The 19,157-nt window shown below is 33.3% G+C and overlaps 2 protein-coding genes and 1 non-coding gene across 4 annotated transcripts; 2 read left to right on the forward strand and 1 right to left on the reverse strand.

Moving 5' to 3' along the window:
- TRNAQ-UUG (transfer RNA glutamine (anticodon UUG)) lies at nucleotides 1-72 on the forward strand. The gene has a single exon. It is a non-coding gene; the product is annotated as a tRNA-Gln (tRNA).
- Nucleotides 73-4,732: 4,660 nt separating this feature from the next.
- Nucleotides 4,733-9,917, forward strand: LOC126700416 (chaperone protein dnaJ 10-like). The gene is made up of 10 exons (XM_050398570.1): nucleotides 4,733-4,935; nucleotides 5,465-5,524; nucleotides 5,647-5,729; nucleotides 6,231-6,384; nucleotides 6,881-7,010; nucleotides 8,215-8,373; nucleotides 8,486-8,664; nucleotides 8,826-8,906; nucleotides 9,311-9,448; nucleotides 9,540-9,917. Exons 1-10 carry the CDS (start codon nucleotides 4,849-4,851, stop codon nucleotides 9,618-9,620), a joined length of 1,152 nt encoding a protein of 383 aa, XP_050254527.1. The 5' UTR covers nucleotides 4,733-4,848; the 3' UTR covers nucleotides 9,621-9,917.
- A 1,894-nt stretch (nucleotides 9,918-11,811) lies between these two features.
- LOC126700417 (F-box protein SKP2B) lies at nucleotides 11,812-17,751 on the reverse strand. 2 transcript variants are annotated; one of them, XM_050398571.1, is made up of 5 exons: nucleotides 17,562-17,748; nucleotides 16,569-16,901; nucleotides 13,615-13,966; nucleotides 13,388-13,529; nucleotides 11,812-12,448 (listed from the first exon to the last, which is right to left on the reverse strand). In XM_050398571.1, the coding sequence occupies exons 2-5, from the start codon at nucleotides 16,826-16,828 to the stop codon at nucleotides 12,078-12,080; spliced, it is 1,125 nt and encodes a 374-aa protein (XP_050254528.1). In that variant the 5' UTR covers nucleotides 16,829-16,901; nucleotides 17,562-17,748; the 3' UTR covers nucleotides 11,812-12,077. The 2 variants fall into 2 exon arrangements, with proteins under 2 accessions (XP_050254528.1, XP_050254529.1); XM_050398572.1 differs by having other exon boundaries at nucleotides 12,325-12,448; nucleotides 13,305-13,529; nucleotides 17,562-17,751.
- Nucleotides 17,752-19,157: the final 1,406 nt, after the last annotated feature.

Raw genomic sequence — 19,157 nt, forward strand, 5'->3', positions numbered from 1 at the left:
GGTTCTATGGTGTAGTGGTTAGCACTCTGGACTTTGAATCCAGCGACCTGGGTTCGACTCCCGGTAGGACCTTTTTTTAAAAAAAAATTATTTATTATTCTAATCAAAATTCTCTCTATCTCTGTAAAATCCATGTACTAACTTAATGCCTCCTAAGTCCTAACCTTCTCAGTTTGATGAAATGAATGTCATCTGAGTGAGTAAATTAAGGTTTTTGGTTTTACTTTTATCTGTATAAGTTTGTATTTTTGTTGTGCTTTTTTTTTGTCAAGCATGTCATTATTATTCACATATTTGTGAGGCTTGTATGATTCGAATCAGTGATGTGGTTGATCTGTACAACCACCACGAAACAATCTGTGATCATCAGGGCCAACCCAATATAGTTTGAAGTTTAAGACAGTTTAAAGTGGAGTTTTTTTAAATATTTAAATATCAATTAAATAAGATTTGTTCAACTTTTTATATTATAAATATATATTATTTTATTTAAACCATTCCTCTTGCTTTTTGAGAGGCAAAAGTATTATTAAAATTTTGTATTAATGACTTTGCTCTCATCTCTTTTGCAATGGATAATAACTAACTCACTCAATCTTATTGTGACATAATCGATTGGCATAAGATTACTTATTTTTTTTAGTCAATTTATCGTCTCATAATTTTTGTAACCTCAGAATTCCTTTGGGGCTGCATCACTGGATTTTGTTGCCGTCGTGGCATGGCCAATAGGATCAGGGCCAGCTTAACAACTTTTGGGGCCTTAAGAGAAAATTTTAAATGGGGCCTTTTTATAATTAAATATTAATCAAATAATATATATATATTGATTTTTTTTATTTAAAATCTATTTTTCTTGCTTTTTGAGATGCAAAATTACTAATTAAGTTTTTGTATTTAAGTTTCTCTAACATTTCTTTTTCAATTGATAATATAGCTAATCCATATAATCTTTCTTGTGACATAGTAGATCTTAAATAAGGTTTTATTAATTTTAATTTTGAAAAACTTCTTTCTACAGATGCAACCATAACATGTATTGTTAGTAATATTCTATAAGCAATATATGCTTTTGGAAAAGAATCTAGTCTTTTTTTAATTGGAGTATTTTCATCTATTTGCTCAACTTCTTTTAAAACTATTAGTTCTAAACATAAATCTAAGCCATCAATATCATAATAAACATCATGTTTGAGTAAACTTTCAAGATTAAATAAAACACAATTTATAATTAAAAATGATAATTTAACTAAAAATAAAATTTAAAGTATAGAACAACAGAACCTAGTTATTGCAATTTTTCTAAAACTGTGACCACTTTAAAGTTTAAACCTGCACAAATAAAAATTAATTTAATACATGGTTTAATAAATTTGTATCACTATAATACAAATATGTTGATATGATACACATCAAATTATTAATTAGTATAATAATTTATAATAATAAATAAAATGTCAGATAAAAAAAAAAAAGTGTGAGAAACCAACAGCTTGTACTCCACTACTCCTAAGAGCATCCACAGCAGTGGAGCTAAAAATTTAGCTTTTTAGCTCCACCAAAAGTTACTTTATCTATTATACCTATACATATACTACAGCAGTGGATCTATTTTAGCTATCAACACAATAAAATAATATAAACATCACAATAAAATAATATATCTCTACAATAAAATAATATACCACCTACAATAAAATAATATAACCCACTACCCAAAAAAACAACCCAGCACCGTGCACAACCACCTCTACCATCAGCCACACCCGCAACCACCACTATCACCACCACCAGCAGACACAACCAAACTCACAAAAAAAAAAAAAAAAAAAACCAAACACCGTACCACCAAACAATAGCCACAACAGCCACCATCGCCACCACCACAGCCATCAAACCCATAGAAGAAAACAAAAATCAAACATCATTCCCACATGAAAATACATTAAAAAAAAAAAAAAAAAAACAAACAAACAAACTCAATCACAGCAAAGAGAATGGCGTGGGTCTGATCGGAGGACTGGGCGGAGGCGTTGATCGGCGAAGTGGGGAGGACTGGGCGGCGTGGGTTTGATCAGAGGATTGGACGGAGGCGTGGATCGGCGGCTGGGGGCTTGGGTCGGTGACGTTGAGGCCGGCGGAGGGATGCAGACTGGGCGATGGGGCTTGGCATGGGTCGGCGAGCTGGGTCGGTGGAACAGGTCGGCGGTGAGGGAGCTGGCCGACGAGCTGAGGGATGAGGGAGATGACGGAGGCCGGCGAGAGCTAGAGAGGAAAGGAAAATTTACCGGCGAGCTGAGAGCTAGAGAGAAAAAAAAAGACCGGTGAGCTGAGGGATGAGGGCGGCCGGCGAGCTGAGGGATGAGGGAGGCCGGTGAGCTGGAGAGAAAAAATTTTTTGAGGAAGAAAGAAGAATGAAGAGAAGTCGGAGAGAGAGAGAGAGAGAGAGAGAGGACTATTTTAATCAAAGAGGAAAGAGAGAGATGTAATAAAAAACTTTTTTTTTTTTTAGCTTTGAGCTACAGTGCACATCTATTTTTAGATGTGCACTGTAGCCATTCATCTAAAATTTTTAACTATGGCTCCACTGCTGCAGGGGTTTTTTTTGTGTTTGTGAAGCTAAATTTTAGCAATATAGCATTATAGCTACACTGCTGTGAATGCTCTAAGTCCTATCATCCTATGCCTATGGCTAAGTTTTAAAGAAAAAACGTGTCCTACTTCTATCAATTATCATGGCAGAAAAGGGTACAAAGAGGGGTTGCTGGGGCAGAAAAGCTATCGGTGACTATATTTATTTTTTCCTTTTTAATCTTTTGCATTTTAGGATACAATAGGGCTTTTTTTAATGCATTTTATTGACCAATATAAGTGCTTAAAATTTTTTTTTAATTAAAATATATAGATAAATATATTATATATATATATATATATATATTTTTTTTTTTTACAAGTGGGGGCCTTCTTTTATTTTGGGGCCTTAGGCGATTGCATCAATTGCATCACCTATAGAGCCGGCCCTGAATAGGATACAATGGCAATGGCGAATCCTTCACTAGGTTTGTCCTTGAGGATTTTGGAAGGAATGAATTGATTAAAACTGAGCTTGAGTTGGTTTGATTTAGTTTGGCAAATCAACTAGAAGCCAGATCAAACTTCTTATGTGCTTTCGTGTAATTTTTTTAATATAGAATATGTTGCCATGTTATTAAAAAAAGACAAAATTTAATTACAAACTTGATGGTAGTTTAAGGTTACAACTTTCTTTAAAAAAATTAATATGACTATATATTTTAAATATCTAACCGTTACATTGCATGTTTTTAATGCTCTTAACACACGTCCCTTTTAACAAATGTCAAATTTTGTATCAATTAATTGTTATTTACTATATGATCTATAAACTTATTTTTTATGTATAATTTTAGAGTACAAAAGTCTGTAGTTTAAATAATTTATTGATAAAATAACTACTTAATTTTTTATTTTTTAGAAATTTTGCAAGTATGGGGGATATAAGAAAAAAATGTAATCCAATGGTAGATTTACCAAAATCCAATAAAAAGATATTGAGTGAAATTATAATTTAGATACTACAACTAAATTTGTAGCCAAACTTTATCCATTAAAAAATGTCATCCCATTACCATATTAGACATTTAAGTAATGAGACTAACAAAAGTTGACAGAGAGACGAACAACACTTAATTTAAAACTTTAAGAATTAATAAAGATCATTTCAAATTTTAAAGATTAGAAACACTCATTAGGTAAATTTCAAGTATCAACAATATAATTTAACCTAGAAATTAATAATCACAATCACAAACTGACACCCCAATCTTCAGCCACACTACATTTTAATTGGACATAATCCACATATCCTACTAAAAACAGGGTGGGTACATAATCAAGCCCAACAAAAATCTCCCATAGACCCCACCCTCAAAAAGCCCACTCTAAAATGAAAACCACATGATACACCAAAAAAGAACCCCACATGGATCCCCCCACCAATAATATAGAAGCCCAAACCCAGCTCACCCACATCAACTTTGTTTTTTTTTAGTGAAGCTTTAGAAAACCAACATCAACCTTGGAAAGCAATTTACAAAATATAGAGAAAATCACAGATTAAAAATCTTAAATTAATTCAAGGATGTAACAAAATTAAATCTTATAGTTTCAAAAATTACCATTTAAATATAAGAAATGTTAAGTTCACAATATTTTTACAATTAATCCTAAGTGGTAAGTTGTTGCTAGCTATTACTAAGATTTCAAAAAATAACAAACTAAATCATACGGTTTTAAAAGGAACAAATAAAACTTGAGTTTGTTTTTTTTTTTTTTTTAATATTTTTTTATAATTTTAATCAAACCTTTTTTTTTTAAGGGGGGGGGGGGGGGGAGGTGGGAATCAAACCTTAATCCATCTAAGTGGAACGATATTGTGTTTGAGCTTTGATATGAATTGAGAGTTTAAATTGTTATAAGGTTTAATTTATTACTTCTTAAAACCTTATATTTAATATGTTACTTTTGAGCCTATAGAGGTTAATTGTCACACCTCTAAATTTTGTTTAAATTATAATTTCTAAAAAAGCATTATCATAAGCTCCACCATAGTGACAATTAAAAAAAAGTGTTTCCTCCCGCGAAAAAGCAGTTTCAGGTAATATTTTATTAGTTTTGAGAACTGGAAAGACTAGTGAGGCTCGTGGGGTTCAAAAACTTAGCAACCTGTCTTTCTTTTTCTTCATATTCTCTGTGTTTTTATAATCTTTATTGCATTCTAGCTAGAAGCTCAACAAGTCCAAGAATATAGGAGACTAGGATACAGAATTAATGGTTAAGGAAAGCGAGTACTATGATGTTCTTGGAGTTAGTCCCTCTGCTTCAGAGGAGCAAATTCGCAAGGCTTATTATCTTAAGGTCTGGATTACATCCCAATCTTGTGCTGTGTTGTGTTATGTGTGTGCCACTACTCACTAGGACATATATGTATGTCTGTGTGTGTGTGTGTGTAATGTTTGATTGATTCTCTCATGTTATCAGAGTTTTGAAGTTGCCTTATTAATTTGGTTTCTAATAATTCACGTGCCATATTTCATACCAAAGAAATGAAGTGATGTGTTTCCATTGATTTTATTTGACATATTTCACTATGTTCTTTGTTATATTTGTAAAGCTAGATCCTAGATCACCCTGCTAGATCTACATGGATTATTAAATGAGGTTGTCTTATTTCATCTGTTATAGTTGTTTCTTTGATTGGTCATACATACCTACATGTCTTATGAAATAATCATGTAAATTTTGGAATTAGACTTTCTTGAAAATATTTTCATTATTAGCGTTTCATTTAGTAGTTCACCCCCCCCCCCCCCCCCCCCCCCCCCCCCCCCCCCCCCCCTTGCATCTGAGATCATATAGTGAATAAGAGCTGCTAATTCTGGTACAGGCAAGGCAAGTTCATCCAGATAAAAATCCAAATGACCCTCAGGCTGCTGAGAGATTTCAGGTAAGTCCATTGCTGTTTACTAATTTTTTTGCTGTAAACAAAATTCAAGTAAAGTCGGCTCATTGCGTTACTGTTGATGTTTTCTTTTATCATAGTCCATACTCTACATTTTATGATTGCAGTTATTAGGTGAAGCTTATCAAGTTTTGAGTGATCCAGTGCAAAGAGATGCTTATGATCAAAATGGAAAAAATTGCATATCTAGGTAATCATTTTATGCTTGTGTTCATGGAGCTATTGTGAGTTGTCCTATTAATGCTCTGTTGAGTTTCACATTACTATCAAAAAACAATAAGGACTCTATTAGCAGAAAAATATTTGATTTTCAATAACATTTCTTCTACTTTAGTTTTATGGAATGAATTTTTTGACACAAATTTTAGCTTCATTTCTGTAATGTTTATTTCATAATGTGTTGCATACCAGAGTCCAGACCAAACAACTCATCCCGCTAGATGTAGCTGTCAAACATAGCATAGAATTGTCATAAACTTAATTATGGTTGCAAATTAAAAAGTGTGGTTCGAAGCACTTAGAGCAGAACAAGGTCTTAGTTCATTTATTTGTCTTTAGCTACCGAGTTGTGAGACACAAACTTAACACTCAAAAGATACGTGGAAATATCATTAAGAATTCTTTTCTGCATAATGTTCTTCCTCGAAGATTTTACCCTACACTCCTAATAGTTTTTTGTTTTCCATTCCAGAGAAGCCATGCTTGACCCCATGGCTGTCTTTGCTCTACTCTTTGGAAGTGAGTTATTTGAGGACTACATAGGACATCTAGCTGTGGCATCAATGGCTTCTTCTGAATTAGCGGGTGAGAGTGACAATCCTGAGAAAATGCACGATAAATTGAAGGCAAGTTCTGTTAATCCAAAATCTGTTGTGTTCTGCCAGCATTAAACTCTTTTCGAATTAACAGTCTGTTTAGCATATTCCTCCATGCTAGTTATCCAAACTCAAAATGAAGTTGTAGCAAGATGTTTTATCTGAATATTTTTGAAATTTTCACATTGTACACGGATAAATGTCATTCAATGTCTTATGTATGGTTGCTCTGGTGGTTAGAATTCTGAAACAAAAATTTATATATAATCAAAAGCATTAGCTGGCTACAACCATCTGCTAAATTACCTCCTGATATGACCTTTACATCCTTTGGCCATTTTCAACTCTCATGAGTTACAGCCAGATGTAGCTTTAACTTACACATTGCTTAAATTATCATCCTATTGGATGCTACTGTTATTTATGTTTTTTAGTACACCAAAAAATAATCAAATCATATTTTTTTTCTATAATGCATTTCTCTGACCTTACTGGCAACTTCTTGGTGTGCAACTACATAATGTAGGCTATCCAGAAAGAAAGAGAAGAAAAGCTAGCAAGATCACTAAAAAGCTTTCTTAATCAATACGCTCAAGGAGACAAAGGGGGATTCGTAAGGCATGCAGAATCTGAAGCCAGACGGCTTTCTGGGGCAGGTTAGTTAAGCTTCCTCCTGCCTCTTCTAATTACATTTTTATGCATTCAAACATAATCTTGATAGTGACAGGGTTATGTGTTTTGCCTATATATTATGCGGTTTACTATGTTAGTTATTCGTTCCTAAACTGTACAAGGAATCTCTAACTCCAAAATTTAACGACCAATATTGAATGGTAGACTAATTAATGTTGTGCATTACTCTACAATCTTGACAAAATTAAATTTGAAAGTCACATTTGCTCTCAATTTTAGTAGCTATTTCTACTTTATCTATTATGATTTTGTCTTGGTTGTTTTGTTTATTAGAATACTTTCTAACCTTGCTTTAGTTGTTCATGATATAGAGACAGTATGTTGTTGATTTAGAGAAAATGAATAATGTTGTATTTCAGGATTTATTTTTCCTTTTTTGTTTCTCTTGCTTGGTAATATTTACCCCAAACAAGAGCTTACATAGTATAGACATATTTTTCAGGTAATTTTGATAATTTTTATTGAATTCTTTCTTTTTCGATAATCTTTAATCTAAATAATGATAATGTTGTCTTTCAGGATTTCCTTAAAAAGTTACTAAAATTGTAAGGGCTTGGCCAAGTGTGAGAGTTGACAATTGATGAGAGAAAATAGAAAGTATGGATAAGGAAAATGGGAATATGACATTCTATATTGAAAGATAATCAGTCTCAACTCCCAATAAAAATATTTTTTGGAACTTAGATTCACCTTGGTTCCTAAAATATTTTGGTTCAACATCTATGTATAAGTAAGTAATTTTCCTTATGTTTTTTTTGTGCAAAAATATTTTCCTCAATTATACCTCTCTCTTGAGATTCACTTGAAGCAAAAGACTACCTTCATATAGACGAAGTCTAGATGATGTTTCATTCTAAGGCTGAATATCACCCATAATTTATGCCTCAAATACAGAAACATATTCTCTGGGATGAGAATCCTACACAAGCTGAATGAAAGGTGGATTCTCTATCAATTTAGAGAACCCAATAGTCTGCAGTGTATGAATTGATTATAGGCAACTATTAGTCATTAAGAACCCTCTAGTTATCTTTCTACTTCACAGATCAATGTATTAATGTCTGTAATTATATTCTACAATTTTATTGACAGTATATTAATGCATGAGCCTGCCACTGGTGCACATACATGATGTTGCTAAACGATTTCTATTGTCTTCCTATGCAGCTTCTGGAGTTAATATATTAAACACTATTGGCCACGTATATTCTAGACAAGCAGCACAAGAGCTTGGAAAGAAAGCCATTTATCTAGGAGTCCCATTTTTGGCAGAGTGGGTTCGGAATAAAGGACATTTCTGGAAGTCACAGATAACTGCAGCAAAAGGTATGTTAATATGAGCTGTGCTCCCCCTCTTCTATCTCTCTTCCCAAAACCACATTTCTGCTTGGAACTTTTGAGCCTTTGCTACCTAATTGCATTGTAAAAATATACTCAGGTGCTTTTCAGTTACTGCAACTTCAAGAAGACATCCGCCACCAATTTAAAATGGATGGTATTCCCCCTGAAAATGATGTTGAATCACATGTACGCCTGAATAAAGACACACTGATGAATTCATTATGGAAATTGAATGTAGTAGACATTGAAGTAACACTAATACATGTGTGCCAAATGGTGAGTTTCTATGTTTCTTCCAATCAACTAACACTTGTTCAAGTTCGACTTCTGTTCTTTCCTGCTAAGTTAGAGTAATTCGTGAAATATTAACCACTTGAAGAAATAGTACAAATCTCAATTACTTAAGGTCCTTTATATGAATTTAAATTTCATTGCAGGTGCTAAGGGAAAATCATGTTAAGAAGGAAGAACTTAAAGCTCGTGCTAAGGCTTTGAAACTTCTTGGGAATATATTTCAGGTGAAATGATTATTACAATTTTTCAAAGAACCTTGTGTTTGTATTTTTTGTGAAATAATTTCATAAATTGCATTTGCCTTATTTATTTTTTAATGTTTTGAATATATTAATTTTTTTATGTTTATACTACCTTCATTGGACAAGCTGTAAATCATTCATGGGATGAATGTTCATCCATTTGATATAATGAGATTATGAGAATGTAAAATGACTCGCATACAGTCATAATGTATGATAAGATGATGCTCACATAGTAATAAGCTAAAATCTTGGATTGAAATAAGTTAATGATCAACTTGGTCCTTGAAAGGAAAAGGGGAAAAAAAAAAAGCAGCTACAATCATGATGATGATGCTGAAAAGATGTTCTGGTTAATGTCTATTAATTGATGGTGCTTTCGGCAGGGAAAGCATGTACAAAGTGGAGGCACATCAAAGAAGAAAGATGCTGCTGACACAGATGATGATGGAAGCAGTTCAGATTCCAGTTCTGAGGATGATTCACCGAGAGCACTTTCGTATCGAACCCCCCAACTTACTCAGGCATGTTAGATAATTTTCCAACAGAGTGATTAATTTATTATATTAGATAAATGATATATATCGTTATTGGTTCATTTTGCTTATCTGACAGGGTATTGGTAGACTATTTAGATGCCTTTGTAACCCAGCATTTGATGTGGATGATGAAGAAATTGTCTACAAAAGCAAATGATGAATCATGACATGTAATTAGGGTCCACAAATGAATTTGAGTGCATGTCGATAAGTATTGAGATTTTTCTCGTATCAAGTCATGAATATACCAAAAAGGCTGCTTGTTGATTAGAGGGTTTTGTTCCATTGGAGACAGTGGTGTAAGCCTTGAATTTGAGTTGTGTGATTATGTATTTAAATTGGAGCGCATCATTGACACCATTTTGATATGCTCTGATTTTTAAGTGGCTTAAGTGCATCAATGTAGAAGTGACTGTGTCTATTACAAAATTAACAGTATTATGATAATGGGATACATTCCTATTTAGTCTTGTTCATCTTTTGTTAGGCAAACATGGGAAGAGAAAGCTTTGATTGCATGTTCCCACCTCTAACACTGCTGCAACCAAATAATGCAACAAGATGCATCAGTAGCTGCACTACTAAAAGTCACTTTAAGCTGTCTAAATCAATGGATATCTTAGAAGATCAATATTTCTTACACAAGAAAATTACATATTGATTGACCATGCAAAACTAGCTACGACCACAAAAAGCACCTGAGTAGGAGATTCTTGATGTCAAAAGCGATTTATGGACTGGGCCAAATCTGATGAACCTCGGAATAATGTTGCTACTAAACAGAAGTTTTTTTTTTTTTTTTTTTTCTCAGCTTTACAAGATTCCCAAACCAAAGTTCTACAAAACTGATTACTGGAATTCAGCTTCTCAGAGCACCCTTGTTACCTCTTTGGCTCTTTATAAACATGGCTGACCAATTATATAGTGACTATGTTTACAAAGCTAGACCAGAGCAAAACTAACAATAAATAGGTGATATAACCAGCTTTTCTCCTTAGTTCAGCTATTTTAGCATTTTTATGTCCCCCTCATTTGTGCTTCTCTCATATTTATCTCTAGATTAATTTAGATGAAATTGTATAATTCTTTCCTTCGACAATGATCAAACTAGTTCAAATCCTTTTGACAAAGGATGCCAAAGTGGCTTGCTTAAGTAATAACCTTTTTTTTTTTTTTTTTTTTTGGTTTACCTAAAAAAAAGTAATAACTTTTTATTTTATGATTCTCATTGGTGGAGAATTTAATGGTCAATATTAATAGAACATTAAAACTGACGCATCAATAAAGAATAGTATAACAGTATGTTAGCTTTTTCTGTAAGCAATTGAATACCTTTTTGACTGTTAAGCTGATGTGTTCTCTTAAACTCTCTCTGTCTCTATCTTTCTCTCTCTCTCTTGGATGCTTCGGTCTTCCTTTTGTCATATATCATCTCCTTATCAGCCTCACAATTAAATTCTGGGTGTAGAACTTCCAGGTCCCCATTCGTTTCAATCTCTTTCATGTACGACTTGCTGATTACCCCTCCCCCCAAAAAAAAAAAAAAATTTCTTATTTTTTTTATAAAAGTCATGTAATGTACCTGTAAATTTCAAATTGAAGAAATCTATGTTTTTCTTCGTAAATAAGGTTTTATTTACTTCATTTTTAAATCATGTTTCACTTCCAAAGTTGGATAGTAGCTCAGTTTTGGTCATAAAATCAATAAACTTATTTTTTTATTTTTTAGAATGCCTATTACTTAGAGAAAAAAAACAAAACAAAACAAAACAACCATAGATTTCTTATACCTAAGTTTCTGGAAAATTGTACTTAAATTTTAATCCAGTGACAACTTTTTAGTTCCAATTACTAGCTCAATTGTTCATTAAAGTGCATTGCTCGGATCAAATGCTAGAGAATTATTAAATTATAAATCCACTATCTGGGAAAGCTACTATTCTCTATTCTTTCTCTGATTCCCATCAGCCTCCATTTGAAGTCCAATAAGATGGATATTATGGTCAAACTGCCTGACCATTCTAGATTGCCAATACCATAATCGAATTTTTTTTCTTTTTCTTTTTCTTTTTTTGTAGTTAAGTAATTTGAAAAAGGTGATAAGTGTGAATTAGGGTGAATTAGGCCCTAAGAAACAAAGAAATTTTCCCCTATTTGCACTTTAAAATAAAGATCTATTCAAAACAAATGTAGGGCTAAACAATGAGGGCCTTGATGTAGGCTCCAAACCCATCCCAAAAGAAATACTCTAACTTGCAAGGTAGGTACTAACTTCCAACTCCTGCTTTGGCAATGTGGGACATTTAGTAGTAAGATAAATATTCCTAACATTAGTACCATAGGGTCCATAACCAACAGAACTTTTAAGTTTCAACAACAAACTTAACTTCCCAAAGTCCATACGCTGCAGAGTTCACATATATAAAAGCCTAAACATAAAGTTCAAAGCATTTTTCATTGTCACTAGGTTTCAACAAGAAACGGCTGCACGTTTGCAACCAAAGTTTTCTAAAATTTAATACATACATACATACATACATACATACAAGGGGGATATACTCTTCTTTGGGCCCTTCATGACAGCTCCCGTAGACTTCTTATCTCAAACCTTTGTTCAATGAGCTGGGTGAAGAAAAGTGGTGGCTGTGCGGTGTGCTTGGACTGCACAGGCACAATGCACAGACATCAAGTTCAAACAGCCACTCATGATAAGTGAGTGCCTTCCTGAGCAAGTGTGAAGAGACGGAAATGAATCGCAAACTGCCTGAACTGCGGGGGGAGTGAGTGCCGTGCACTGGCTGATGTTAAGTGTTCTAAGCCCTTCCTCATCATTCATTCCTTTCATGGGTTCCCACAGTGTAGTCTTGTTATTCACTCGGCTGTGGGCCAATGAGTACATTGCTCTGTCTGTAATGTTCTGACAGTAGTATAAGCCAAGGGATCTCAGATGATGACAACTGTTTGCAAGAGCAATCACACTATCGTCTGCAATTATAAGTATTGAATGGATCAACATTTTTACGATCAAGACAATCCAAGTATAGATTACCATTGCTATTATTAACTTAAAGGCATAAAAACTCTTAAAACATGCATAATTTCTCACTAATCAATAGTTGTGAGGAAGATTAATATACTACCATTTACATGCAGTTTTGTTCATAAATTTCATACAAATACTAAATCATTAACATTCTTCCATTATTTCAAATAAAAACAGGTAAACATAAAACATCTTAGAAGGCTTTAACATGCACCAGAGTCGGCCTTGATTTTTTACTTCCCAACTATGACCTTAAAATCTCCAAACCATGTAGACCAAAGAGAGTTTCATTGATTGCCAGCATACATAAACTCAGAATGCAATCACTGCCTTGTGAGAATTCAGAAGCAAGGGCAGAGAGTACGGCAGATCAGGAAGATGACTAGAGCTATAGAGATAATGAGAATTGAAGAACACAGTGATCATGCAATTAGTTGGCCTATTACGCATAGAAAAATCTACAATGGGTTAGCAACGACAACTGGTAGTTGGAACTGATGAAACAGACAACATGTGAATCAAAAGTGAAGGGTTCCACCTTGTTAGTTTTGGTATACTGAGGCAGACCTATTTTCAAGTGACTTGGTTTACAGGCAGCTGGAGATAAGAGAGAACCAGGTGATAATAAACCAGTTATAATGGGAACATTCTCAAGAACAAAGATATTAAAAATCCTTAGAAATGGACTTGACCTTCAGAAGGAACCATGAGGAAAATAGTATTGAGATAATACTGATACACCGGGATAGAAGACTAAAAAAATTGGTGAAATTTGAGCACCAGAACCAACTATTATACCTGTATATTTATTCTCTCAGCTTACAATTGATAATCTTTGACATTTCAAATATCTTCATTTAGTTGCCCATAGATATGAATACCTGTTATTAGGACACAGCCACACAAATCAACACTTCTGAGATCAGGGCATCCATGTGCTAAGCTCATCACTCCCACGTCACTTGCATTCTCACACCATCCAAGATTTAAAATCTGCAACTGACTGCAGTAAAGTCCAATAGCCTGCATATAATATAGTAAACTTGATAGAATTATCTCACTTCTTATGCCTTAAATTACAAACAATGAATTAGTAACTCATTTATACCTGCAATGCACTGTCAGATGCAGCTCTGACACATCCACAAAGATTTAATGATTTTAACCTTCTGCAAAACCTAACTAGATATGCAAGAGCATCGTCACTGAATGCTGAACACCCACTGATGTTGAGTTTCGTAAGGTTAGGGCAACCATGAGCCAGGGCATATAGTGAGCGGTCAATAAGCTTGAAGCTTTTGCTGAGGTCCAGGATCTGCAGATCATGACAGCAATTTGCAATAGTTTCAACAGCATTATCCTCAAGCAGTGGTTTTTGCTCTTGGCGCAGTGTCAAAGACTGCAATTTCGTGAACTTTGGAACAAGAGATAGGACCAAGTTGTTCATGTTCTTGTTGCACCTGAAAAAACAGTTCAAGGCAACCGGTAGGCAAGGTAATCCAAGGAAATCATACTACTTAGTTCATGAAATTAAAGACCAAAATGTCTTGATATAATCATTAACAATTGTTTATGTACTATATTATAAATGGAAACTAAAAGAACTATATATCTCAGTTATCTCACTTCAGACAATTGAAAAGGAAAAGTAAATATATGATCAAGTTAACTCATCTAGTGTAAACTATATTAAGAAGGTTCAATTATTTAAAGCATCAAAAGTTCAAATATTTTTTCTCCCCTAGCTAACAATCTTTTTTTTGATAAATAACGTAAGAATATTATTATTAAAAAAATTGCCAAGCCGAGTACATTGGGGATGTACTATGGGGGCACAAATTAAGAAACAAAAGAACAACGGTCAAGAAAAATAGAAAAAGAAGAACAAGAAAAATAAGAAAAAACCACACTCCATTCAAAGAGTGTGTGTAAGAAAAAAGACTTAATCTCCAGCAAAGAGCGTTCACATCCCTCAAAACTTCTAGCATTCCTTTCACGCCAAATGCACCAAATCAAGCAGTGAGGCACTAACTTCCAAACATCAATATGACGATGTCGTGCAAACTTTCCTTGCCAAGCCTCAAACAACTCAAGAACAGAATGAGGCATAACCCATTGAATGCCAAACAAGCAGAAAACCAACGACCACAACTCCCAAGCTACAGAGCAATGAAGTAGAAGATGATCCACCGACTCCCCACATCTCTTACACATATAGCACCAATCAAGCACTATCACTCGTCTTTTACGAAGGTTGTGCAAAGAAGGAAACTCATATTCCCTAGCTAACAATCTTGAAACTCATGAAGGAAAGGAATTGTAAAATTCTCAAGACAGCAAGTTAATTTAGATCTGAAGAAAGAACCAATGACAGGACTTCATACATTCTTCACATGTGTCTTCCACATGTACCTTTACATCTGAACACATGCATGTACATCATTATAGAGGAAGACGTGAAGGTAAAATGCAATTGATCCTACATGTACCCAGATTATCCCAAATAATAAATAAAAGGAAAGACAATGGAAATTAATATATAGTTAACACACGTAATCTTTTGGAGTACAATAGGATTCTACTCAAAATGCACATAAATCCCAAGAGATAGTTCAAAGGTTGCACAACTATACAATTAATAAACACCAGACCCAACTACATAATTCAGGTTTCCATCTCAGTTCATGATATTCACCCCTTATGACTCAGCAGAAACGAGAAAATTTGTACAGTAACAAGAGTTGAAATGGAAACACGATCAATCCAGTCATCATTCACAATATATTAGTATCAATTTAAATAAATGCATAATCACATTTGTGCAATGATAAAGCATGCCCTACAATGGGCTGTGCAAAGAAGAGTATCTTAGAGCATTAGAAAACTCAAAAATTAGCATTCCCAAAGTTTCATAACTCAAAAGAAAGAAAAAACAAACTTATTAGTTTCAAGAAGTCATTCACATGTCTCTAAAGTAGGCTGCTTTAGCACGTGCAAGTTGGTGAAGAAAATGGGGAACAATGTTCTCCATGAGGTTTTAAGGGGCAAAGTTAAAAGTGGTATATAATTGAGTCTTGGGGTGGGGGTGGGGGTGGAGGGGGAGGAAGAAGAAGAAAGAAAAAGATTACCAACTCCAAAGAAGCAAGACTTGGCCTGTTCCATTGTCTCCAACATGATCAAGCAATATAATGAAGTGATCTTTATCACTTCAAAAACAAATTTTTAGAACTTTAATAGCTATTTCCTACTTTGAGATGCCCATCACTTAGAAAATTCTCTCACTTTGTAAGGATGAAATAATAATACTCATCACAGGAACTCATTGCATCAAAGCTGTCAAAAAAGCATATAGTGACAAGAGAAATGCATCTCATTGTAATGGCTTTAATCTTAAAAGCCATAAATTCCCCATGTAGCATAAGATACCTATAGAAATTGCAAACACCCGTGTAACACATTATAAGACCAAAAAAAGAAGAAGAATAATATACAAATTTAAGCGAAGTGCAGAGCTATAAGACTTTACACACTTAAAAGCTAATGAATCCACAACAGAACTGCGCAGCACTGAGTTCTTATAGATATCATATCCTTCTCTATTCTCTTCCCCCTTTAAGGGCACCTGGTTAAATCCATAAAGAATTAAAAGGAGAAAATATAAAAAAGTCGAATTTAAACAGGGGAAATACTCACTCACATAATAGCAATAAATTTTTTATTTTATTTTTAAGTCTAAGCAAGTCTTCAGTTTCTTCAAAGCAACACTGACACCTTTTTACAATTAATCATACAGAACCAATTCCAAACATTTGAACAAAAGTTTTGTGATGGAATTGGCTAACACTAAAATTCTATCAAAATCTCTTCTAACTTGAAAGCCAACACAATAAACCATACAAATCCACAGTCTATACATGGCATACAACAACAACAACCAAGTCTTAATTTTGGGGTCAGCAATTGATCCTTAACAGACTAGTCAGGATCGATCACATGTATGAATGGCATATAAAACCCAGGGAAAAAGAAAAAATCACAAACACTTTTAAAACAAAGATATACCATATGAGAGACAGATGGGTAAGGCCCAGGAAAATAGCATCTCTCCAGCCACGACACACTCCAAATGCCACAAACACCGTCTGATCATCCACAAGAGATAAAATTTGCAACAAGAGCTCCATAGGAATATCCTTCCACTCATTGATAACCCCACCTTCCATTTTCCCTCCTCCTTTACCAAAACCACTTCCTCCAAGCATCATAAGCTTCTCAAAGCACAAGTTCAAGTCCTCAGTCTTCAAGTTGTCTTTACCCACCATTACACTCGCATAAAAACTGATGCACCACCTTTCACTCCAACCTCTGTAAGAAGTACTGCAAAATTCCTCGGTCCTGTCACCAAATAGAAGAGAGCAAACGGATAAGTCTCACATATACAAAGCAAAAAAAAAAAAAAAAGCAAAAAAAAAAAATTTTTCAAGACCTTGAATTCTGCAAGAGGAATTAAAAATATGTATATATCGTAAACCGACAAGAAACTGTGACTGACGGAAAGTAAAAGAATCCAATTTACAACCAAACACCTGGCAATCCATTAGCCTATACACAAACAAGCATATTACAAAAGACCCTTTATTTTTTTTCTTCTTGAAACTCACCATTTTACCTGCTACAGTTATCTAAAACAGAGAAAATTAATGGCAAACAGAGAAGAAAATGTTGAAAAGCAATGAATTTGAAAGCCAAAGAGCCCTCTTTTACACAAAAACAAAGATACCCATTTCTCAAAACTCAGAAATAATCCCGAATTCGTTCAAGTCAAGCTCAATTTTTAGACAGAAATGATCATCAACAAAACATTAAAACAAAAACTTTTTCATACAGAAAAGATAAAGTTCACCTCTTCAGGGCTGAGAAGCAAACCAAAAATTCTTAACAAAATTAATAACCAAACAACTTGATTAAAAATAGAAAAAACAACAACAATAACAGAAATTTACAACAACAAAAGGAACAATCTGCCAATGAAAAAATTGGGGTTTGATTATATACCTTTGTTAAGGTGACAAGGTGAGCTAAATTTTTTGCACTTTTGCTCAGTTTTTTTTTCTTTTTTTTTGATGATGTGTGGTATTTTGTGTGATGGTCAAGTACTTGAGAGAAAGAAGCGATTAGTTCTCTCTCTTAAATATACACTTTCTTCCTTTTAATCTTTCAAGACTGTCTGTGAGAGAAGGAGAGGAAAAAATATATATTAATAAATAAATAAAAAAGAGAGAAGAAAAAATGGAGGGAGATTGAAGAGTGTGCCGTGATGGTAGGATTAGCGACGTGTATGGTGCCACGTGGCTGTAATTTAGTGACCCTCCGTGAAGTTGGACCCACTTAAAGTGGCCTTTGAGTTTGATAAGAATTTAGGAAAATTTTATAATAAAAAAAAAATTTTGGATAGACTCATGAACTAAAAACTTATCAACTTAATTAATGTAAAAAATGTTGTGAAGTACTGATCACTTATAGAGTTGTGATAAAATTATGTAATAATTTGTGGTATTAGATTTTTTTTTTTTAATATTGACTTATTTCACACATTTTATCATAACTTTTCTATGTGGTTGACTATGAGTCATGAAAAAAAGATTTAATTTACTTCTAGTACTTTTTTAATTAGATATTTTCTTTTATTTTAAATATACAATAACAAGTGGTAGTATATTTTAATCTTCATATTTTATTTAGTTAGTGGGTGATGTGACAATTTCTTATTAAAACAGAATGAGATTTTAATTAAAAAAGTACTAAAGGTAAGCTAAACTCGTGAAAAAAAAATAATGAGTCTATGTAAAAGTGATAAAAAATCAGTCACAATCAGTCACATAATAAAGTATGTGGAATAGTTTGTGATCTTAGAATTAATGCAATTTGAACAGCTGAGTTAGCTCGAGGGAAAAGATGAAAAAAAAATTATGTTTGGTTTTATGTTAACAAAATAATAATATTAAAGATGAAAAGAAAATAATAATATTATGTTGGGATTTATGTTAACAAAACAATAATATTATTAACACGTGCATGTAAAAAATAGTGTTCTTCTCTTTTTGTTAAGTAAAAATGATGTTCTAATATTAGTGTCAATAATTATGAAAAAAAAAATCATTATAAAGACAATTTCTTCCAAATTGAAATAATCTCTTTCAATTTGATGCAACTTATAAAATTATCCACTTAAATTAAATCATCTTATTTAATACACACGAATAATTTTATTCATATATAACATAAAATACATGAGTAATTTTGTGGTAAAAATAACTACGTGTCTAATGTTTATGAAAAATAGGATACATAAAAAAAAAAGTTTCTAATACCAAACTAGAAGCAAGCAAAAACCTAGAAGTAAGTAAATAAATAAAGAGAAAGAAAAGGAATCGAAGTTTGTAGAAGGTTACTAAAAACAAGAAGCAAACGCTTTAAATATTAAACTAACATAATAAAAAAAAAAAAAATGGAAGATGTATGACGAAGGAAGAGAATAAGTTGAAAAACTCAATAATAAAGGCGTATGTGGTAGAACTAGAAGGTTCCATTTGTTTTGTTTAAAACCGAAGCCGCATCTTAAAAAGCAATCAAATGACAACAACAAAAATG

The sequence above is a fragment of the Quercus robur genome, chromosome 9 (assembly GCF_932294415.1).
Source record: "Quercus robur chromosome 9, dhQueRobu3.1, whole genome shotgun sequence".
In the NCBI taxonomy this organism is placed as follows: Eukaryota; Viridiplantae; Streptophyta; class Magnoliopsida; order Fagales; family Fagaceae; genus Quercus; species Quercus robur.

What these genes read in the sequence shown, in the direction of transcription:
- LOC126700416 (XM_050398570.1), top strand. Translation starts at nt 4,849, where the DNA reads ATGGTTAAGGAAAGCGAGTACTATGATGTTCTTGGAGTTAGTCCCTCT. An exon ending in GCAAGGCTTATTATCTTAAG is followed by an intron (nt 4,936 to 5,464) that starts GTCTGGATTACA and finishes ATTCTGGTACAG; the next exon opens with GCAAGGCAAGTTCATCCAGA. An exon ending in ACAGATAACTGCAGCAAAAG is followed by an intron (nt 8,374 to 8,485) that starts GTATGTTAATAT and finishes AAATATACTCAG; the next exon opens with GTGCTTTTCAGTTACTGCAA.
- LOC126700417 (XM_050398571.1), bottom strand. Translation starts at nt 16,828, where the DNA reads ATGGTGGGTAAAGACAACTTGAAGACTGAGGACTTGAACTTGTGCTTT. An exon ending in ACCCATCTGTCTCTCATATG is followed by an intron (nt 13,967 to 16,568) that starts GTATATCTTTGT and finishes CTGTTTTTTCAG; the next exon opens with GTGCAACAAGAACATGAACA. An exon ending in TGGCTGTGTCCTAATAACAG is followed by an intron (nt 12,449 to 13,387) that starts GTATTCATATCT and finishes TTATAATTGCAG; the next exon opens with ACGATAGTGTGATTGCTCTT.